We start from the raw sequence: 24,708 nt of genomic DNA on the forward strand, positions 1-24,708 counted from the left end.
TAACTACCTTATGTCTTATCCTTACTGGATATATCATTCCTTTAAAGATTATGTCCTACCCCCTGTTTTATAGGGCCCTGATCTTAGACACTGAGGATCCTAAAAGCAACAAGACTCAATCAGTGCCCTTTAGGACATTACAGACTAGAGAGAAGAGAAAGATACACAAATAGTGAAGTATAAAACCAAGTGTTTAACTTGATATATGAAAAGTATATTGTGCTAAAATTGAAGTCGTGGAAGGTCTTGGACACAGCTTTCACGCCCTCTACCCGCAAAATCAGGGCATGTCATCCTTCCAGAATATCAGTATGTTCACCAACCAGGAAACTCCACTGAGCCTTAGTTTCCAGAGTTTCTACTACAGTTTCATTATTTAGGAACTAACATTGGTCATATGATTGAACTCTATCTCCAGCCTTCCTTTCTTTTCTGAAGGTCTAGGTGACTCAAAGCTCAACCCTCTTAACACTTGGTTGGTCTTTCTGCTAACTAAACCCCATCCTGAGCCATGTCATTAGATAAAATTGGGTGTGATCCAAGACAAAGATACTCTTATCATTCAGAAAATTCCCCTAGAGGCCAAGTGACAGGAACTCAGAACAAAGACCAGAGAAATTCTTTATTATTACAACAGAGTAGAATGAGAAAACAGACATTTTTTCATAATAGTGAGTTTGCCAGTGACAAGATAAATAGCATGATTGTGGGATTTTACTTGATCCCTAAGAAGTTGTATAATGGTCAAGTTACTTTCCCCTTAACTTCATACGATCTCTGTAGCCCTTATGCTAGTAATTACATCCCTCACTTCTGTCTACAGAGATGAGAGAACTGAATGTGCCTTCATTTAGCTGATAATCACTTTTCACAGTGAAGTAAGGATGTGTACTATTTAACATATTTAGGACACCGCTTCATTCATCCTTTAGCTCTTGCCATTCTTCAAAAAAAAATTTTTTTAATCTTTGGGTGATGATATAAATTTGTTATTTGTTGAAGACATAATCTAAGACTCACTTTCTTCACATTTTTTCATCCTTCCTTTTTTCTTTTTCCCCTTTCCATGGACCTGTTTATCCAACTTTAGTACCAGCAATCAGTCTAGTGTTTTAATTCTCTTTGGAAGTTAAGATTGATCTATGCCAGTTAGGATGCTTTCAGCAACAAGTGATATGGTTAAATGCCAATTGGTCTAAACCATAAGGAATTTTATTGGCTAACATGAGTTTCCTGGAGCTGGGAGTTTGGCTAGCATCTATAAATCTCATGGACTGTAAGGACAAGAGGTAGGTATTTGAACAAAGGAGTAGTTAGGAAGGAGAAGGAACAAAATGGACATTGGGTGGGCAGCCAGCATTGTTCGTTCTACTTGAAATATTGAACTGGCAAACTGATAGATAATAACAAAAACGGCATTTATATTGTATAGTATTTAAATTTGTGTAGTACGTATAAGGTGGATACTTTTATTGTTCTTCCTGGCAAATTAAGTCTCTGTTTTCACTGTGATAGCTGGGATTCAATCCCTGTTTGGGGAACTAAGAGCCTGCAAGCTGCAAGGCATGGCCAAAAACAAAACAACATAATTCACCCATTTTTTTCACTTCCCACCCCCTACCTCTGGTAACCGCCAGTCTGTTCTCCGTATCTATACACTTGGCTTCGTATACAATTCCACATTTAAGAGAGATCATACAGTATTTGTCTTTCTCTAACTTTTTCACTTAGCATGATACCCTTGAGGTTGTAAATGGTAAGATTTCGTTCTTTTATGGCTGAATAATATTCCATTGTGTATGTGTGTATATGTATATATCACAGTTTCTTAATCCATTCATCCATCAGTGGACACTTGGATTGTTTCCACATCTCGGTTGCTATAACAAAAGGCTGTCTTGATTGGGGTGCACTCATCTTTTTCAATTAATGGATAAATACCCAGAAGTAGAATTGTTGGAGGAAACACACTGACTAAAGCTGCCCACCCTGTCCAGGCACCATAGTAACAATTTGTGTGAGTTATTTTACAACAGGAGGGCCTGGTAAGGAGCATGGCACTAACAAGCCACCCCCGACTGGAAGAAATTTGAGAAAGGTCAAAAGGAGACACCATGTGGCCATGTGTCCTGAGTCCTACCACCTCCACAAATCCTTCTTGTTGGCATCCATCTTGCCTGAGCAATGCATGCCCACCCCTTCACCATAGAACTCGAGATTGCAAGCCACCTGACAGAGCAGTCTCCCTGGGTTCCCTTACGCCCCTGCTCTCTGCCCAGGCGCCCCTGCCCAATAAAGCGTCATGCTTTGTCAGCATGTGAGTCTCCTCAGACAGTTCATTTCTGAGAGTTAAACGAGTGCCCACTCGGGCCCTGGAAAGGGTCTCCTGACTGCAACAGAATTTCTGGACCATATGGTAGTTTTATTCTCAATTTTTTAAGGAATCTAAGTACTGTTTCCCATAGTGGTTACGCCAGTTGACATCACCAACAATGCAGAAGGGTTCCCTTGCTCTGCATCCTTTTCAACACTTCTAGTCTTTTTGATAACAGCCATTCTAACAGATATGAGGTGATATCTCATTGTGATACTGATTTGCATTTTCCTAATGATTAATGACATAGAGCATCTTTTCATGTACCTGCTAACCGGTTATCTGTATGTCTTTGGGGAAAAGCTTGTGCTATCTTCTGTGCTGTGCTGTGCTTAGTCACTCAGTCATGTCCAACTCTTGCAACCCGATGGACTGTAGCCCGCCAGGCTCCTCTGTCCATGGGGGAATTTTCCAGACAAGAATACTGGAGTGAGTTGTCATGCTATCCTCCAGGGGATTTTCCCAACCCAGGGATCAAACCCAGGTCTCTACATTGCAGGCAGATCCTTTACCAGCTGAGCCACCGGGGAAGCCCAGGAATACTGGAGTGGGCAGCCTATCCCTTCTCCATGGTGTCTTCCTGACCCAGGAATGGAACTGGGGTCTCCTGCATTGCAGACGAATTCTTTACCAGCTGAGCTTCCAGGGAAGCCTATTCAGGGAAAACTGTTCTATGCAATTTTTAATCTGATTATTTGTTTTCTGATATTGAATTATATGAGTTCATTATAGTTTTAGATATTAACCACTTATCAGGTATGTGATTCACAAATATTTTCTCCCATTTGAGTAGATTGCCTTTTCATTTTATTGATGGTTTCCTTTGCTGTGCAGAAGTTTTTTTAATTTGATATAGACCCACTTGTTTATTTTTGCTTTTGTTGCTTTTGGTGTCTATTATTCTTTTTTTTTTTTTTTTCATGGAAATAATGTGGTATTATTGCATATTTAAGCCAAGCATCTCAAGAACCATTGTGGCAAAAAGGAAAGTAATGTGACAGTGAATAAGTGTGTTCCTGAACAGAATTTGGGTTAGATTACATTAACAAGAATGAAACACTGATTGAAATGTTGAAATTATGGAAAATGCTACTATTTACTTTAATCAGTGACAACACTTACTTTCTTTTAAGTCAGAAGGGCAAGAAACAAGCAAAATACACCAATTTAAGAGGTAATAGGTCTCCAAAGTGAAGTGAAGTGAAGTCGCTCAGTTGTGTCCGACTCTTTGCGACCCCGCGGGCTGTAGCCTACCAGGCTCCTCCATCCATGGGATTCTCCAGGCAAGAATACTGGAGTGGGCTGCCATTTCCTTCTCCAGTGGTGTCTATTATTCTTATTCTACAGATGATGAAATTAAGAGAGCTTAAGTGACTTGCAATGATATTGCAGAAAGATGAATTACCTACTACCTGTGTGTGCTTAGTCACGCAATCATGTCCAACTCTTTGTGACTCCATGGACTATATACCATGCCAGGCTCCTCTGTCCATGGGGATTCTCCAAGCAGAAATACTGGAGTGGGTTGCCACGCTCTCCTCCAGGAGATCTTCCCAACCCAGGGATTGAACCCAGGTCTCCCACATTGCAGGCAGGTTCTTTACCACCTGAGCCACCAGAGAAGCCCATCACAGTAATTTTATAAACACAGTCCAATTATTTGGTGGTGATGAGATATGAAACTCAGAGTAAATTTTTGTTTGATTTTGTGTCTTGCATATAAGATCCTCTCAAAAGTAGTAAGTTTTATTTTAAAGAATAATTCAAGTAATTTATTAAGGATATGTAATATGACAATAGCCAAAAGGTGGAAACAACCTAAGTTTTTATTGATAAATGAACAAAATGTGGTATATCCATAGAGGTGAATATTATTAACCTTAAAAAGTTCTGATACATACTACAACATGAGTAAACCTTGGAAACTATGCTAACTGAAGTAAGGCAGACACAGAAGGCAAATATTGTATAACTTCACTTATTTAAGGTGCCTGGATTAGTCAGATTCATAGGGATGAAAAGTAGAATGGTGTTTACCAAGCGGCTGGGGGATGGGGTTGTTGTTGTTTACTTGGTAAGTCGTGTCCAACTCTTCCATCTATGGACTGTAGCCCTCCAGGCTCTTCTATCCATGGGATTTTCCTGGCAAGAATACTGGAATGGATTGCCATTTCCTTAACCAGGGGATCTTTCTGACTCAGGAGTCGAGCCTGTGAACCCACATCTCCTGCACTGGCAGGTGGATTCTTTATCACTGAGCCATTAGGGAAGCCCCGGGAATGAGATAATGGGTAGTTATTGTTTAATCGGTACAGAGTTTCAGTTTATGATGATGAAAAAGTGATGATGAAATCTTTAGATAGGTTAGCTGATTTAATATTCATAACAGCCCTATGATGTAGACACTATTATTATCTTCATTCTATGAATAAAGAAATCAAGGCACAAAGTGGGTTAAGTAGTTTGACCAAGATAATGCAATTGGTAAATGTCAGAGCTTAGGCAGTTGACTTCAGAAGCTATGTTGTAATAGTTAATTTTATTACATTCCTTGAGGGAATTTCAGATGCTTTAGGGGGCTGAAAATGGAGGAACTCCTGCCCTAACAACCAGTAGTTTTCTATTTATTCAGTTTCATGTCCAGTACCTGAATAGGGAAAATGAATTCATAGAGTTCTTGATTATTTTATTTTTGCATTACAGAATCTTAATTTGGAAGAGACTTTTTGACTTTTCCAGACATTGGACTTTCATGTACAATTAAATTTTCAAGATAATTTTGGAGACTAACATGGAGTTTTTTACTTTCATTTTTACTAAGGTAAGTACAATGAAAACATGAAGCTATCATTCATTACCACTATTAACAAAAAGGATATCTTAACACCAAAATAAATAGGAAGGTCGTAAAGACAGAAAAGGAATCCAATTCAGTTGGATGAATTTACCTTTATGAAAATGACGCTTGCTGCTTGTTTCTTATTTCACTGAATGTACCTGTGGTTAATGTAAACCTTGACATAGAGAAGCAACATTCTGAGAAAGAACAAATGAATATTTGGTCTCAGTCAACCACCTCCCACCAATATCCAGTTGCTTGGATTCTATCACATTATACCAAGTGTCAGGGAGCCTCTGATGGCTCACTTGGAAGAATGTGGTTTCTCTACGGTATGTTTTAATGACCATCTTCACTGGGCTATTTGAAAGTCTGTAGGGGCCTGCAGATCTTACCTACCTTTAGTGCGAGGGTAGCACTTGCTGTAGCAGATTACTTTGGACATTTAACCTTTTATAGCTTATGCTATGAAATTTCTCTAAATACCTATTTGAGTATAAAATACAAGGTGATTTTATGGATTTTAAATCTCGTTTGTCCTTGATTCCCATCTAGGTAGGCCACCAACTGTGATCTATAACAGGAAAACAGATAGATCTGAAATTATTTATGTTGCCCTCTATATAGACACATTAAAAAACAATTTGTCTCTCATTCTCTCCAAGAGACAAAAATATATGTTTTTTAAAATATCACAGCAAGGGAAGGCGGCGACTGAGTGAGTATGGCTGACTAAACTTGGGGGTCGGGCTGGGGATCTCAGGGAGGGAGACAGTGCCTGTGGACCCTCCTTTTCTTGGCAGGGCCAGGCGCGCAGTCCCGATCCGCATAAGGTACAGATGAGGGATGGGCTCTGGCGCCCTCAGTGTCATGTCTTCAGTAATAGTGGCCACAGTCTACCGGTTCTGTCATCAAGCGCTGGGACACAGAGGAAAAAAAAAAGAGGTGGGGGCGGGGGCGGTGGAGAAAAGACAAAGAGAAAGGGAAAAAGAAAAAGAAAAAAAAGGAAGAGGAAAAAAATCACAGTAGCTGTTGAGATGTGTGCTAGCTTGATGAACTTGTGCTGAATATGGAAATACTCTTCCAGGCCAAGGAAATCTCAAAGAAAATGATCACCTAACAAGGTAATTTTAAAGTTGCAGCACATTTGAATTTCCTCAGGTGTCACCAGTCTAAAAGCCCAAAAGGAGAATAACATCAATAGCAATAATTTAGATTCCACTGACTTGTCCCCACTGGGTCACAGACAGACTTCATATTTGTTTCTAGGAAGTCCCAGAGTGTGTGTAAGAAGTGCCCTAACAATTCTGTGATGCTTTCCTGTGGTCTCCATCAAAAGGCAGTGTGGCTTCTGCCCAGCCAGGGGCTTCGGCAAAACCTGCTCACCAGTGAGGTGAGCCTCAGCGGTGGATACACTATAGGCTTGCGCCGAAGTTCCCACTGCATATGCATATGTCATTTCTGTATAATTGCAGCTCTAGCTCTAGATAATCAACCTATGCACTTATTTTTAAGTTGAAGCTTATTTTTATTTTAGAAAAACCTCTGATTAGTAATGACAGGAAATATATGAATATTATATTTCGAATTAAGCATTTGAATTCACCCACTCCTTCAGTGAATATTTATTGAGCACTAGTATGTGCTAGGCAGTGTTCTACATGCTAGGGATAAATGATAAACTAAGCTCCTGCCCTCATGGAAAGTTAACATTGAGTTCATGATGCTAGCTCATTTCTGCAAGTACAACATCTTGATTTCCATCAAGTTTTCTGAGATTCTGGTTTAAAGAGTTTCTACCTTCAATAGCACAAATCATTTGAGTGGGAGAGGGGCCAGTTATGTGTTTTCTCTTTTATAACTGAAGTAGCTGTAAAAAGAGGAGGAGAGGTATGAGGGTAAAAATAAAAAATGTTGCAATTTTGCTGGATTTCAAATTGGGTCTCTCTGTCTGATTGATGCCCTTTACACTCCATGCAACTTCTTACCTAGACCTTCCCCAAGACTTGACAACTTAAACACTATAGACTAGTTTGGATTTCCAACTGATAGCTCAGTTGGTAAAGAGTCCGCCAGCAATGCAGGAAGACCCAGTTCGATTCTTGGGTCAGGAAGATCCCCTGGAGAAGGGAAAGGCTACCCACTCCTGTATTCTGGCCAAGAGAATTTCAGGGACTGTATAGTCCATGGGGTTGCAGAATCAGACACGTCTGAGCGACTTTCACTTCCATAGACTAGTTTACTTTCTAATGCATTTTATGGCATTTGGAAGCCCTCCAGTGGCCAGATACTATACTTGATTTTTTTTTTTTTTTTTTTTTTGGCTATTCTGTATTTAGGCATGAAGTGTACTCATGTTTCGGGCTTCCCAGGTGACACAGTTGCTAAGAATCTGCCTGCCATGCAGGAGACTCAAGAGCTTGATTCCTGGGTTGGGAAGATCCCCTGGAGTAGGAAATGGCAAATTCCATGGATAGAGGAGCCTGGCGCGCTACAGTTCATGGGGTCACAAAGAGTCAGACAGGGCATGACTGAGCATGCATGCACTGTACTCATGCTTGCAACTTACTTTGAAATGTATCAAAAAATAAGATGGATTAATGTATGATTGAGAGTTGTATAGATGATTAGATGTGTGGTAAAACAAATATAACTTAATTTTAGAGTTCAGGTGACAGGTATAATTTGTCACTGAATAGGTCATGATATATAGTTTCTTTCAACTTGTTTTACATTTATGTAATAAAATATTGAATAAAAATCTCTTTGCCAGACTCTGAAGATTTATACCTATTACTTCATATTATAGAATTAAAATTTTGTGAAGATAATATTTAAATTACTTTTCAATAAAATTGTCTTCATTAATGGATGTGGATTAATTTTTCTTAACATAAATTTTTAAATGTTTAAAAAACACTGGGAGGGGGGTAATTGGAGGAAGGTGGTAAAATGGTACAAGTTTTCAGTTATAAATATGTACAAGGATGTAATGTATAATATGGTGATTGTAGCTAACATTGCTGTGTGACATGGGAAAGTTATTAGGAGAGTAAATCCTAAGCTCTCGTCACAAGGAAAAAATTTTTTTTCTTTTCTTTTTATTGCATCTACAAGATAATAGATGTTAACTTAACCTATTGTGGTAATCGTTTCACAATATATGTAAATCAAGCCATCATACTGTATGCCTTAACCTTGTACAGTGATTCTGGTTATTTCTCAGTAAAACTGGCAGGGAAGGTACTTCTTTGTTTTTTTAGAAAGTTTATACAATGTTAATGTGAAATTGCTATATGATTTTTTTCTTTTAAAAAGGCTTATCTTCCTAGGATATCTATTTTACATATTCAGGCAATTGTTAACAAGCTTAACTAAATTCACTCTTTTAAAAAAGTGAGAGGCAACTGTTTGACAATTGCTGAAAATATTTTTTCTTAGTGGAGCTATATTAGTCAGGATTCAAAGCAGAAAACAAAATCCACTCTGGTAATTTAAGCCAAAAGGGATGTATTACATGGTCTTATCACAAATGGTTGGCAGGGCTGAAGAAACAGCCAGTGGATTGAACTTCAGGAGTAACTCACAAATCCAGGCTAAAGAACTGAGCTGTCAAAGGACTGTTGATCAGGCCATGCTCAGGAGGTTACCTACTGAATGGGGAAGACACCCCTACAACTACTGTTTCCACAGCACGTTTCTTTCACTATAATACACCCTGTCATGAAGGTGCTTCACAACCTGACCCTCCACAACTCAGCTGACTATACACAACTGCCTATAGTTGATGGAATTCAAATCACATCAGTAACTCTAGCTGCAAGGCAGTTTGAGAAATGCATTTTTAGCTTTCTAGATATTAAAGCCCAGGAAGGCAGATCAACAGGAGGAAGGCATATTAAGAGGAGGATGGCATTATATGAAACGTTGAACATTTTTTGATGAGTAAATCAGCCTGACTGCATTCATTGATCAATATTACCACTGAGACTACAAGACACTCTGACTAGGTATCAGTAGATGACAGCATATATGAGGCATTGTTGCCCCAAACATTAAACCTGAATCTGAGAAGCTCACTAGATCCAGCTCTCAAGTTTACAATAATTAGAAGGATAGAGGCACATGTTTTAAAATACCACAGGGATGCAGTTAGCAAAATCATGTGGGAAACTATATAGGAAAGTTGACACAATTCAACAAATAAATGGCAAGGGGGAAAAAAGGGAGGGGAACCTAAAATTAAGAAATTTAAAAGATGGATCAAGTAAATGGAGTGTGTGAATCTTGTATGTATCTTCATTCAAACAAAACAATTGTCAAAAACATTTTATGAGATTCTCAGGGAAATTTGAACATGTAAACTTGGAAAACTAATCATATTAATAATTATTTTTAATTTTTTAGATTTGATAATAGTATTATGGTCATGTCAACAGCCATTTTATTCACTTACACAGTAAGATCTTTGCTTTTCAGTTGATTATATGTTGTTTCTTTCACAATTCATGGCTTTGTGTTTTATACTAAGAAGAAACTATATTATGCTAGGCGTTTTATGTATATTAAATAATTTAATCCTTGTAGCAGTCCTTTGGTAAAAGGAAATTATAGCGTTCATTAAGGGAAACACACCTATTATAGCCTTTCTGGGTGTGGATGAAAACAAATGTCTATTTTAAAGTACACTTGTCAATAGTATGTTTAGGAAGGAACAAGGAAGCAGAGTCAGGGAAGGAACACTATTAGCATTTTAGCTAATAAATGGGTAAGGCACATTATCAGATGTCTCCATTCAAGAGAACGGATTTCTTAGATTCCATAAAATAAATATTAGATTCAGTGTTTTAAGTATTTTCAGATTGTTGCCTTGTCCCTGAAACTATAAGAGGGCATGAAACTACTGTCTCATTTTAAAGATGGAGACAAACCTGAAACATCATCCCAGCAGGGTGATATAAGGGTGAGTAGCACACTGAGAGTCTTAATATTATCAGACACAGCCAAGGGGATGACACCCGACCACCAGTGACTCTGAAACTAGTTGGCTGCAATCTTGAGTTTGCAGTTTTCTGTTAATGGGCTTATACCATGCATTCTGAAACTTTCTTAAAGGCAAAAAACTCTTGGATCCCTTCAAAGCTCAACTCTACCCAACAAAATCTTATTCCTTATCTCTCTCACTAGGGAGAATTTAAATTTAATTTAAATATTCTCCTGTAGGGGTAGAGCAATAATGGAAAAAAGTTTCAGAAACACTGGCTTAGACCAAAAGGCTTTATTTAGAATACAGTAATATTTTTAACAGATAGTTAATTTAAAAAGTTTCATGTACATAGCACAGTGTATATATATATATATATATATATACACACACACACACACACACACATAAATATAATGGAAAATAATATATATAGGAAAACACATATATAATGGAAAATAATCCAGAAAGTATACATCTATATTCTTTTTTCATATTATTTTCCATTATTGGTTATTACAAGACACTGAATATAGTTCTTTCTGCTATATAGATCCTTGTTGTTTATTTATATATCGTATTGTGTTTTAGTTAATCCCAAATTCCTAATTATCCCTCTACCACTTTCCCTTTTGATAACTGTAAGTTTGTTTTCTATGTCTGAGTCCATTTCTGTTTTATAAATAACTGCATTTGCATCATTTTTTTAAGATTCTGCATATCAGTGATGTCACATATATGTCTTTCTCTGTCTGACTTCACTTAGGAGGGTAATCTCTACATCTATCCATGTTGCTGCAAATGACATTATTTCATTCTTTTTTGTGGCTGAGTAATATTCCATTGCAGAATACAGTGATTTTTAAATCATGGTTTTATGTTGTTAGAAATGGATATCATTACATTTATTTTTAATTAATTTTAAAAGCAAATACTCAAGCACATACAGGTGTTTTCCCCCCAGATTCCAAGTGACTTATGAAATCAAAGTACTACCTTGTCTTCCTAAAAATGATTCACCAAAATTGTGGCTTCTCTGCCTAATGGAAAATTGGTATTAATTGATTAAAAGAATGACTGGATACCTCCTGGAAGGAACTGCAGCCCCATTTGACTTGGGCTGTCTGTCAGCTTATCTATCAGTGAAACTAGTAGTAAGTGCTAGTTTCCACTAAACTTTGTGCTTCATAAGCAATCTAAAACTTGGTGGGTTGACTGTTTTGTTAGTGTCCTCTGCTTCTAGATTTTGTCCCCTGAAAGTGAAAGTTGCTCAGTCACGTCCAACTCTTTGTGACTCCATGGACTATACAGTCCATGGAATTCTCCAGACCAGAATACTAGAGTGGTAACCTTTCCCTTCTCCAGGGACTCTTCCCAACCCAGGGATCGAACCCAAGTCTCCCACACTGCAGGCAGATTCTTTACCAGCTGAGCTACCAGGGAATCCCCAGTTTCACCTGCTACTCTTGCTTATATGAAATTGCTGTGGAATTTTCTAACCTGAACTGAAAATAAAGAGATTGCTTATCCTGAAACTGACAGTATCAGAAATGTCACCTCTACTTGTCTCTTAAGTTTATATTATAGTAACTGAGTCTGGATAAGATGCCCTCTTCACCCTGACTGAATGCCACCTCTATTCAGATATATCATTACAATGAATGTTTTCCAATACACACTGTAAGCAGAAAAGTGGGTTAGGCACTCAAGAAAATTGCAAGTTACTATGGAAGATATATTGCATGAACAACTAATTAAAGTGATGTAGGAGGAACTTCCCTGGTGGTCTGGTATTTAGGATTTGGTGCTTCTACTGCAGAGAGCATAGGTTTGATCCCTGGGCAGGAAACGAAGATCCCACATCCTGCAGAGTACGGCCACAGAATTTAAAAAAAAAAAAATTTTAAGAAAGTGATGTGAAAAAATTGCTTAGAATCCTAGAGCTAAAGAAACATGATGGAAGGAGCGATTGATTCTGCTGGAAGTCTAGAGAGTAATATTAACATATTGAGAATTTGGAAGGCTTTGTGGGGAAAGTACTACTGGTGGACTTTTAAAGTTATGTGATTCCACTTACACATGTGAAGAAGGTTCTGTGTAGTGGGTTGCTGTTGGATGGAGCCAAATGAGCAAAACACAGAGGAGAAAAATTCCAAGGTATATTTAGGCGCTATTTTCTATAGCTATAGGGTGGAGGGGGCCGTGGCGATGGATAAAAGCTGGAAATACTGGAGACACATCATGGGCCTCAAATGACATGCAACAGCCTCCTTGCTCTCATGGTTACTTCCCTGGGAAGAATTACTTACACGGAGCTGTTACTTGAATACATAATACCATCTAACTCCATTTCTGCTTCCTACCCTTCCCCCTTCATCCCTCAGAGACAGAAAAATTTCCCTGCATTGTAACCTTGGACAACTTACATAACTTCTCTCTGTACCCTGATTGCCTTATCTATAAATGGATATAAAGATAGTGCCTTCTTACTGAGTGAGTGACAGCAATATATGGACATAATAACACAGTGTTTGTTACTGCTAACTTGCAACTTTGAGCTTAAGACCTTTCACATTACAGATTATTTATGTATATCATTATAGCCTTAAAGAATGTAATTGCTAAAAGAACTACTACTGTGCCCTTTTATTTTAGAGCTCAGAGAAATGCTTTTCCAGCCCTTGGAGCTGCTTACAGAGTTTCATAAGGTATTATTTAAGATTTTGGAAAGTCCTTGGCTTTTAGCTGTAGCCTTTTGACATTTTCAGTTCATTACCAACTGTATAAGAAGAGAAAGAACACATAGGGATATTTTATACCTTTATGAAAAGTGACAGTAGAGAGGAAAAAAGTGGAATCTACATTAAATATTTTGAGATTTAACTTATACATTTTTTGTTCCCCATTTTTGTTTTGGTTATATACTACATAATAAACTTTATGCTAAAATATAATGTCTTTAAAACATCACTTTGTTTCTCACAGTTCTGGTGATTAGGAAGTCCTCCTAGACGCTCCTCCATGTGGTGTCGGCTGTATTAGCGCTCCATGTAGTTTCTCATCATTCTCTCATTGTTCAGTGTTTTAGTCTGAGTGTCTATACATGATAGCAGGGCCCCAAGAGACTGAAGTAGCCCGCCCTCTCAAGGTCTAGATAAAGTCAGCCAAGAAAACACATCTGCTGCATTTTATGGGTCAAAGCAAAGCACAAGTCCAGCCCAGATACTCGGGGTGGGAAAACAAACTTCACCTTGATGGGAGGAGCTGGAAATATCGTGGCCGTGATTTCCAACCTGCCACAGTATCTGACCAAGTTAACTATAAAGTTAAAATTGACCAAGTTTGTAAAACTCCAGATTCTGACTTATGTCCCATACTTTTGCCCTAGAATTACTCTACTGCAGGATAGGAAATAAACAGAGACACCAAGGAAAAGCAGGCAAATGGACCTCATCTGGTTTTATTTTTCCACCTTTTTGGGATCTTAGCTCCCGGATGTCCCCTTCCATGGGAGTTCAAGTCTTAACCACTGGCCCACCATCAGTTTTCAAGCCATGTATTTTAAAGCCTATTAGTGACAGTTGACTTAAGAAACTAATCCCCTTTCTAGTCAGCTAACATATCATGTTTCTTGCCTGCTAAAGCCTACACTCCTAGCTTCTCTGAAAACCAGGGCATATAGTAGTGTCAGTAGTTAAGTGCAAGGACTTTGCACTATTAGAGCTCCTATTAGAGCTAGGGTTAAATCCTGGCTTTGCTATTTTTTGTGACTTTGAGTTTGTGTTCCCCAGATAAACAGGAATGTCCATCTGGCAAGGTTTTTGTGAAGATTAAGAAAGGTAACGTATTCAGAGATTAGCAGGTCTGGCACTTGGTAAGCATTCTGCAAGGTTAATAATTTTTATTAGATAGGCCTGAGTCTCCATGAACGTGTATTGATGCCTTAAGATTTGCTTATGGGGGAGCGGGCACTTGGCTTTAGGGACTTTACACTCTCAAACGGTGAAGCCACCCCAGGAAGCTTTGGGGCTGTACCTTTCTGAATTTTGAGTGCCTTTCTGAAGTCTTTTTTTTTTTTCAGGAGGGCGGAAGTTTTCCTATAAATTTCCTTTGCTTGCTTTGCTTGCCCCCTTCTGGCACAATGGGGAAGAGTTCAATGATGTCCCATCCCTGCAACCACTGAAACTGCTAAAAGATATTAAGGTTAAAGAATCCAACTTTCAAAAACCTTTTGCCCTAAATTCAAGTGAATTCACATGAAAGCAAAGTCTAAATGTAAAATCTCTACATACAGATTTTTGTTTTTATCTGTTCCATGGATATTGATGTTGATAGATGAAATATGAAAATGGACAACTCATTTTAAGTTGAAAAAATGTTGAGACTATTGTTCTTCTAAATGGTAATAGTAAATTTCCTATAAACTTCATTTTACCTTTTTGACACAATAAAATGTTTACCATATATAATTTTAATTATGTTTTCCTAGGGAATTCCCTGGCAGTCCAGTAGTTAGGCCTTAGTACTTTCACTGTGTGACCAGGGTTCAATGCCTGGTCAGGGAACTAACATCCTGGAGGCCAAATGGTGCAGTGCCAGGAAAAAAATTAACAAAAAATGATTTTCTAATGTTAACCTCAGCTAATCACTATATCCTTCAAATTACACAACATAATGTAGTATCCTCAGACTGGTATTTAAAAGTGCTTATATAGAAGCTGCATGAAAATGTTTTTGTGTACTTATTTCAAACGCAAAGAGAAAACTAAATACTTTGATTTTTATATTTAATACAGTAAATTCTTTCTCACAATTTTAGACAGTATTGAAAACAAGTTTACATACAAGTAGATAAAGACAAAATTTAAAAACCACAATATTTTAAAACATCACAGATGTATTGCATATTTGTATACTTACATGTTCCAGCTGCAATGTTGGCAAGAGATATGTCACAACTCCTATTACATTAAATCATGATTTCAGTACATACGGCATTTTATCTCTAAAAAATGAAAAGTGGCTGGAATCTTTGGAATTCTCTTCCCCCACTAACTCAATAAAGCCCAGATTTGTTGTAGTTTAGAACACTGAGACACACCTTGAGCTACTCAAGCACAGCTGCTTTTTCACTGGTTAAATTGTTCACGATCTAATTGGTCATTTTTGCCTATCATATAAGACTTGTGCACCTTAAAGACAAATAGCAGGGAAAACAGACTGCAGCAAATCTGTTAAGAAAATACAGTTTGTATTAAAAACTAGAGCTACTTTTAGCTATTATTGAATGGATATATACGAAAATCTTTTTTCAAAATCTAAAATAACATTACTGAAAGCAGGAAGGCTTCCCTGGTGGCTCAGTGGGTAAAGAAACCACTTGCAATGCACAAGATCCAGGTATGATCCCTGGGTTGGGAAGATCCCCTGGAGAAGGGAATGGCAACCTGCTCCAGCATTCTTGCCTGGAGAATCCCATGGACAGAGGATTGCGGTAGACTACAGTAGTCCATGGGGTCGCAGAGAGTTGAACATGAATGAGTGACTAGCATATTTACTTTCACTTTCAAAAGCAGGCAATTAGAGGAGATATCTGTGTAAGAAAACAAGAACAGCAAAAGTTTTTCCAAATCTAGCACAAGAGTGATTTAAGATTAAACTAGAGTGACTTCATGGATTGCAATCAAGACTACCAAATATGTACTTCAACAAAAATATTACAATCAGAACACATTTTAAGACTAAATATAAAATTAAGATGTCATTCTTTACTTGAATTTCTCTCAAACCTTCAGACTGCATTATTTTTATTGCTCCCCATCACGTTTAGCACAAAATTGTCTCTTTTTAGTTAACTAATTATGTGCCCATCAATAGATAAATGGATAAACATGTGGTGTATATGTACAATGAATATATGTTACCTAGCCCTGAAAAAGAATGAAATTTTGCCATTTGCAACCAAAAGAATGGAACTAGAGTGTATTAGCATATGCTAAGTCAGACAAAGGAAGACAGATACTGTACAATTTCACTTATATGCGGAACTTAAAAAACAGAACAAGTGAATCTAAAAAAAAAAAACAGAAACAGATTCATAGATGATAAAACCAGTTGTTGCAAGGGAAAAGGGGTGGGGAAATGAGTGAAATAGGTAATAAAGATTAAGAGGTACAAACTTCTAGTTATTAACAAGTCACAGGCATGTAATGTACAACATAGGAAATATAGTCACTATTGTAATAACTGTCTGGTTACAGATAGTGACTACAGTTATTATGGTGATAATTTTGTAATGTATAAAAATACTGGATCACTATGTTGTACACCTAAAGCTAATGCTATAAGTCAATTATACTTCAGTTTAAAAAATGACACAGGCCATAGCATTAAGAAATGTTTTAAACAATTAAAAAAGAAAGAATTTCATAGATTCAGCTATTTTAAGTGACCACAGGGGTTGAGGATATACAGTTATATAAATTTGCTCAGGCAAAAACATAACCACATGTCCTACAAGGCTGTTACCTGTGAGGAGGTCACTTAACTATTGTCTGAGCCTAGCTCACCACTCACATACAACTAGGGCTTTATTGCTCTGTTTATCAATATAAGGAAAAAATGTCCATAAAGTGAAAAATACTACAGTAAAAAATACTATTTGTGAAAAACTGCTTCCAAAAGAAAGGTAACTGACAGTGTTACAATGGAAAAGGAAAGATTTAAAGTCTTTGTAGTATGAGCTACAAGGTAGAGGTTTCAGATAAAGTGGCAGGATGAATTTGGCAATAATTTATCTCAGATACAAATAAACTTATTATATGCTTTATATAATAAATAAAAATGAATAAAAACTTTATGGACTGTCTAGGAGAAGGCAATGGCATCCCACTCCAGTACTCTTGCCTGGAAAAATCCCATGGACGGAGGAGCCTGATGGGCTACAGTCCATGGGGTCGCTAACAGTCGGACACAACTGAGCGACTTCACTTTCGCTTTTCACTTTCATGCATTGGAGAAGGAAATGGCAACCCACTCCAGTGTTCTTGCCTGGAGAATCCCAGGGACAGGGGAGCCTGGTGGGCTGCCGTCTATGGGGTCACACAGAGTCGGACACGACTTAAGTGACTTAGCAGCAGCAGCAGGCAATATAAAAATCACTGGGAGAAAGCTAAAGATGGAAAAAGGCAGAATTTAAAGCATAAAGATAGGCAATGGAATAGAAAGAAAAAAATCTAGTAACTGACTAAGATCAATGAATATATAACTTATGATGATAAGTATATATGTTTAATAAAGAAAGGACATTAAATAGTGACTCATCAAGGAAAAAGAAATCTACCTCATACTCTATACAAAAATTAATTCTGCAGTTTTAGATAAAAACATAACAAAATAAAAATATAGATAAAAAATTAAGCTTCTAGAAAACTGAAGAATATCTTTGTGATCTTGGAGTGGGCAAATATTTCTAAAAGAGAACACCAAAAAAGAATAATAAAACATTCATAAATTGGATTTAATTAAATTTAAGAACTCCTTTTATTAAAAATAAAAAACCACCATTAATAGAGTGAAAAGGCAAACCCCAGGCAATCCCACAAGGATTAAAATGTGGAATATATAAATAATTCCAACAAGTGAATATGAAAAAGACAAATAACTAAAGAGAAAAACAGGTACAGAGTTGTCAGACGATAGAATATGTACGTACTCAGCTTTAGTAGCTATGCCAAACAGTATCTTTTTGAAACTTGAACAGGTCCTTCACAAAAGTGAACAGCCATAGGGTCCTAAGCTCCAAAGAATGTACTCAACCCCATTAGTTGAGAGGGAAATACCTAACAATCAGAACAACCAATTTTGAAAACTGGCCATATCTACAGAGCTGAATATATATGCATACTCTAATAAAAATTGCACTCCTGAATTATATAACCAATAGATGCATATATATATATATATGAGTGCACCAAAACACATTAAAAAGTATTTATAGCAACAAAATTTTTATAGTTTTCCGAAGCTGAAAACAACACAGATGTCTGTTAATAGCAGAACAGACAAACTGTGATATACTCACACAATACAAAACTCTAGCAATGAAAAATGAATAAAGGAACTGCTGCACATATTGAACAAATCTTACACAGCCAGAGGGAAGCTTCTCAGTGGCTAGTCTATTCTACTGCTTGAGGGTGGTCACACTCATAGGAGTGTGTACTTTGTGATGGTTAGTATACTTTCTGCACCCTCTGAATACATGTATAATTCAATGAAGTACTTCAATGAAGGTGTTCCAAAGCAACTCCTTCCCAAAAGAAGTCCTTACAACTGATTTCAGTGCCATATTATACAAGTCATAAAGTATATGGAGACTGAGGAAAATGTGAAATTCTAAGACTATTAAACTTTGAAAAATTTTTGACATGAAATTATAGTAGTATTTTCTCTTCCACAATGATCCTCCTTCTATTTATATATGATTACTTTATCTCACCTTAGTCTTGTAATTTCGTCCTCTTTTGTATGCAGAGGGACAGTACAGATGTCTATCAACTTCAATCCACGATGTCAAAATTCAAACTTGGACAGGACCTCTACTGCAGTGCAAGATGGGAAGAAACCAGTTCCCCTTATCCAAGCGCACCTATGTTTGGAGTTTTCCTGGATCCCAGTAGGCAATAATGATAAGGCTGAGAAGTATGCATAGGGCTGACTCAAGATAAATATTTAGAACCGCACAGCCATGTTACTGCAGAAGGTGCTCCCTATTTTTTAATCAAGAGATTAAACCCCATTCACAAAATGACTTAAAGATAAGACTGAGCTGGCAGGAAGGTGGATATTAAGTCTAATTTTCTAAAAAAATGAGGAATGAAAAACCAAAACAAATAGGCACTGTAAAATTGTTTTTGTTTTTTTAATGGCAGGTCAAATATCCTGAAACATACATATAGTTTGATAGTCTTCTAATCCCAGTTGAGTTCAAATATTAAAGTAACACACACAAGCTAAGAGAATTCAATATTGTTCCAAGGCACTTACTGAATCTCCATGACTAGATGAAAACAAAGACAATTAGGATGGACAATTAGACAGTATATAATATAAAAATAACTTTTTGCTTACAATTTACAAAATGTATTATTATTACAATCTTTGATCTCTGATAACCTGTAAAGCTGGCTGCATGAATCCAGCAATTTTAAAAATCTGAAACTATTTTCTAAAACTTCAGGGCAAATAATTTACAAATAAGGTACACAAAGATTTAGACCATGCAGAAATTTCTTACATCTTCTGTTAATAATATTTTATAACTGCAACTTTATCAAATTATATACCTACTTGCCCTGTACATATACAAAATAATGCATACATGATAAAACATTAGCAAAAAAGAGTAGTCCTTAAACTCAATTTATCATAAAAAGTATTACTATATTAACATGTCTACAAGCAGCGTGTAACAGGGTTAAGAGACATTAAGGCAATAATACTTGAAGTTACAAAATAAACCAAATATAATACTTTTCCTAAGTGTAATATAAGGCAGGTAGATGGTCCCAGCAAAAAAAAAAAAAAAAGAAAAAAGAAAAAATCACTAAGGTAACAATCTACACTGCTGTTAGTCCCACATTTTTAAGATGGAATACTATAAATCTGGCTTTCAGTGGCACTTGAATTTTCCAGTATAATTTAAAGTGTCTTTTAGTTCCCTGAATCATGTCCATTCTGAAGGTGGATCTCTTGGTCCTTTGGGTTTTCCACAGCGATTACCAAAACCTATAATCAAAATACCACAATAGTTGGCTAGTGTTCAGAAATACTTTTATACCATTAAACCATATCTGTAGACATTCTTCTTTTCTGGAACAAATAAATTTCCATATGGGAATTTAGCATGTAAACAAATATCTACAAACATAAACCAACTCTTAATTTCTTCATACAGTTGAGAAAATAATTGCTTCTTTTATAAAACTCAATTCTATAAAAATGTAAGAGAAACACTTAGAATATTTTAGTCTTTTCAACACAAAAGTAAGATTTGTTTACATATGCATTTTATATCTTAGTTTTTAATCTCAGTATGAAACAGGATAAATTTATTTTACAATTAATTCCAAGCAACTTTGATAGTACATGTTTTATTCTTACCAAGTGTCGTGTAAAAACCTGAAGAAATCATAGCAAAAAGTTTGATAAAGTTTGCCTTAAGGAAATTCTGGAGTGATGGCAAATAACTGTTTTTCATTCTTGCCAGCAATAACTACACAATTATAGTTTAAAAATTATTTTGTAAACAAATTACCAATCTCTGTGGCTTCTGTTGGACTTTCTGATAGTTGATCTTTCTTGTTACTAAAAGTAGGTGGACATTCTGTACAGGTCTCTGTATGAATACCTCGTGCTGGATGATCTAAAATGCGAACCAAAGCCATTATTAATCACAGTCATTTGTAGTATAATATGTAAAAAATTCCTCTAATTGCTTTTAATGTGGGCAAATAGTTAAAAGAGCAGTTTTCTCTTGAGCATCATAATTTTAGAGGCCCAGGCAAATGCAAGGGTAATGAACACAGGAAACCATGTTAGGTGTGCTTACAGGCACCTAGAAATCTGCAGTGAGTACTTCTGCTATGTGAGACTTCTCCTTATGCTCTTATTTTAACTTCAACTGAAATGCCTTTCTGTGGAAATCAATAGCAAATAAGTTCATAGTTTATTAATGGAGTTAATATTTGCACCTAAAAATGTAATTCTTTTAAGGTTTAGCATTGCTTAAATTGTAGTTTACTTATTTAACTGCCAGTGTGTAAGACTAGTAACAAAAGAAATCAACATCTATGATTCATTCTTTCACCACTCACCACCTCCAACACATTGCCTATACCCCTGTAAGGAACTTTTCTGGAAACTTGGAATACAAGTCAAATGACAGACTATCCTTGTCATCAGGTACTCATAGTCTAGAAAGAAGCTGACAAACTTTTTCTATATATGGCTAAACAATAAATATTTTAGGCTTGGTAAGCCACATATGGTCTCTGTCCCATATTCTTCATTGATTTTTGTTTTTATTTTCTAAAGTTAATTCTGGTTTAAAAAACAATAAAATTTATTTTTTAATTTTATGGGAGTATAGTTGATTTACAATGTTGCGTTTCTTTGTTTTTATGTTTAAACAACTCTTTAAAAATGTAAAAACCATTTATTCAGCTCAAGGGCAGAATAAGAAAACAAGCGAAGAGCAGAATTAGGCCTATGGGATATAGTTTGCCAACCCTTGGTATAGTAGGAGAAGCAGACAAGAACATTAATTATTATAGCAGTGTGGTAAGTATAGGGACAAAGAAGAGAGGCATGTAGATGAAACTAGTGGCGGTGATATAGTCATGGTTGCCTTCCATGAGGAAATGATGATTTAGATTAAAAGCCTCAATTTTCTGAATGAAGTAAAAAGTTAGATGAAGTAAGAGTTAGTGGGATTCATGATTTTAGAAAAAAATAAATGCTGAGGGCTCAATTGTGGATCAATCTCAGAACTGTATGCTCAATCTATAAAACTGAACAATGTTCCCCAGCAGTATTGAGTAATCTTGAGGGATAAAATAAGACGGCATGGGAGTCAGGGACAAGAAAGTTAAGGATAACTATATGTGTGATTAAAGTGACGGATGAAAGTATCTAGACTGAATAGAGGAGAAAAAGAAACCAGAAAGGAGTTAACAGACACAAAGAAAATAAAAGACCCAGGGATCTAGCAGTAGTGATATAATACAGATAATAAGAACAGCACTGCTACCATTTCAGTGCCGACCGTGTGCTGGGCACTGGGTATATAAGATTTAATTTAAACCTTCATGACAATCATAACCTACTTTACAGTAGGTTACTATTATTATCTGCATTTCACAGAGAAGAAAATTGAGGCCTAGAAAGATTAGGTCACTTCCCAAAATCACATCATAAGTGAAATGGCAAAAATAAGATTCCAGTCTCGGTAGGCTTAGACCCTAAAACTTCTGCTCTTTTTCCTTATATGTTGCCTCAGAAAAGTAAATAGAGAGTAATAAATAGTTTATGTGATGGAATGAGCCCCATTAGGCACAGATTCAGAGTGACACCAGATGAGGCAGAAGAGAGGTTAGGGCAGAGATGATAGATAAATTGAGGGAATTGTACAGGCTAGGATGTTTGGTGAGCCGCTCACATGGTTACTCCTTTAAAGGAATGAACAATAATTTGACCTATTTTACTATGATAGTAAAAACAATGCAATGGAAAATGGCCTTCACAAATGTGAAAGTCCTAAAAAGAAAATTTCCAAAACAACCCTATTCAATCATCTAGGTTAATTTTGGGCATTTATTCAAATCACTGGCACATCTAGATTCTAGGTGTTTTTATAAATAACAGAAATAAAATATAAGAAAATATTCTAAAAATGATTTCCTTCCTATCAGCCATTAATGACTGATAATAAATGCTGTTATGCTCCTGACCCATAATAATACCTGGTATAATAATAAATTTAAAAGAATTACACTATATAATTCAGGTTTCAGAAGTCATCCTACATATTTTTTCACATGGAGAAATAAATAATAACAAAAACACCAAAAACAGAACAAATAACCAAATGTGTACACCATGAGACATGCTATTTTATGTAACTTAATCTATATAATTTATAGCAGACGAGAGCAATCCAACTTACCACATGTTTCACTTCCAGAGGTTATCAAGCCCTATAAGGAAGACATTAAAAAACTATTATAGTATATTCCTTTCATGCACAAAATATAGAAAACGTGGTGTTATGAGTATATATCCCAATAAATCAAGATCTATCTTTGACTCTGTGTCACAGGAAAAGAAAACAATGGTGTTTTCAATTAAGAGTTAAAAAAGTTTAATGTGTTTTTATATTGGGAATAAAAAGACAGGGAAATTCATTTTTCCTTCTGGATGAAAACTGAACTTGCAGCATTTACTGATGAGATAATATGCATAGAGGTGCATCTTGCCAAGCCTCTACTGTATTCATCAAATTATATTACTGACTGTAAGACATATCTTTATTATTATGTTACCAATACTTTATGCACCAGTTAAAGTATATCACAATTTTTTTTAACCAATTTTAAGATAAACTCCAATTTTGGAGATATTCAAATATGAGGAAAATATGCAAAATATTAATGTTGATAAAAATAGCATTCCCATTACTAAAATATTGAGCTACCAAAACATTTCCTGAATGTGAAAGGAAACCTCACATAACCAGAAGAAACAAAGGGAGAGACTATATACCTGATTTTATAATAGAAAGAACAAAATCTAGGATGTACTATGACCCTGATAATAGTAACTCCTGTTCCATTCATACCTCCAAAATGGTTTGAAACAAGGCATAATTTACAAATTTCAAAAGCAGCTTGGAAAATAATACTCTGAAGTAATGGTCATGTTCTTTAAAAAATTTTTTGATCTGACATTTTATATAGGCTTTTTATCTGAAATCATAGCATAAGATACAATTATCAAAAATTATATTTAATAGTCTTAAGGCAACAGTAATAATAAACAACTGTTAACATCAATTAATAAAAGAACAAAAATACTGAGCTATAGCTGTTCTAATCCCCAAAAGACTCACTTCAGGTTTTTTTTGTTCAGACTGTTCCTGATTTTGAAGTTCACTCCACTCAGCTCTTACAGATGTATCTGAGAAAAACAAAACCTTGCAATTAAAATTTACATCTTTAATCCTTGAAATTTCTTGCATTCAGGTAATATTTTAAAACTGATACTAAATTATCACTTCCACTAAATTTTCTCCCAGTTTTTATTAACTGAAGAATATTCCTTCAATTTTTTCTTCCTTGAAATTTAAAAATTCCGATATCAGAGTGTAATCTACAGGTATGACAGACTTATTTATTTAGTATTAGTGAAGTTTACAGCTTTACTATTTTAAAATTCTTAAAATCAGTTAAAATTAATAAAATATTGGTAAAATGCAAAGGATAAGACTGGTAGTGAGCACCTCCACTGAGTGCAAGACATTGTAAATATAGTAAAGTTGTTTCTGTAACTCTTTTTCAGGATGAGGAGGAGAAATATGTATGTGATCACTTTCTCCCACTTTTCACTGATATTCTTGTGGACTTAAGTGTTACTTAACATCACCTGAGTGACGCTGCCAACAACAGAATTTAAATGTATGTCTTTTCATCTAAGTGCTATTTTTAATGAATGAAAAGACAAATTATATACTGTTATAATTACATTTAACTGAATTATAGTATTTGACATAAATGCAGCCATTTTATTACCAGTCTTAGCAAATAAAAACACCATTTTAAGGTATTTTTCATACAAAGTATTAATAACATTTATCAGTATAAATTCAAACCTGTTTTTGAATTTAATTATGCAGATCAAGAACAACAGATTACAATTAGCCATGTTTTTCAGGGCTTATTATGAGTATAAAAT

General features: G+C 35.9%; 1 protein-coding gene and 1 non-coding gene across 2 annotated transcripts in view; one reads left to right on the top strand and one right to left on the bottom strand.

Moving 5' to 3' along the window:
* Positions 1 to 5,999: 5,999 nt before the first annotated feature.
* LOC120878288 lies at positions 6,000 to 6,142 on the top strand. Its single transcript, XR_005724497.1, has one exon. It is a non-coding gene; the product is annotated as a small nucleolar RNA SNORA57 (small nucleolar RNA).
* A 12,954-nt stretch (positions 6,143 to 19,096) lies between these two features.
* Positions 19,097 to 24,708, bottom strand: part of PTPN12 (protein tyrosine phosphatase non-receptor type 12) — an 85,522-nt gene continuing 79,910 nt past the window's right edge. Inside the window, exons 15-18 of the mRNA XM_040260753.1 lie at positions 23,867 to 23,934; positions 22,925 to 22,955; positions 20,516 to 20,623; positions 19,097 to 19,986 (exon numbers count right to left, since the gene is read on the bottom strand). Of these exons, the coding sequence (XP_040116687.1) occupies positions 19,925 to 19,986; positions 20,516 to 20,623; positions 22,925 to 22,955; positions 23,867 to 23,934 (269 nt within the window). The 3' untranslated portion in view covers positions 19,097 to 19,924. The remainder of the gene's footprint in view (positions 19,987 to 20,515; positions 20,624 to 22,924; positions 22,956 to 23,866; positions 23,935 to 24,708) is intronic.

This window comes from Oryx dammah, unplaced genomic scaffold (assembly GCF_014754425.2).
Source record: "Oryx dammah isolate SB20612 unplaced genomic scaffold, SCBI_Odam_1.1 HiC_scaffold_18, whole genome shotgun sequence".
Lineage (NCBI taxonomy): Eukaryota > Metazoa > Chordata > Mammalia > Artiodactyla > Bovidae > Oryx > Oryx dammah.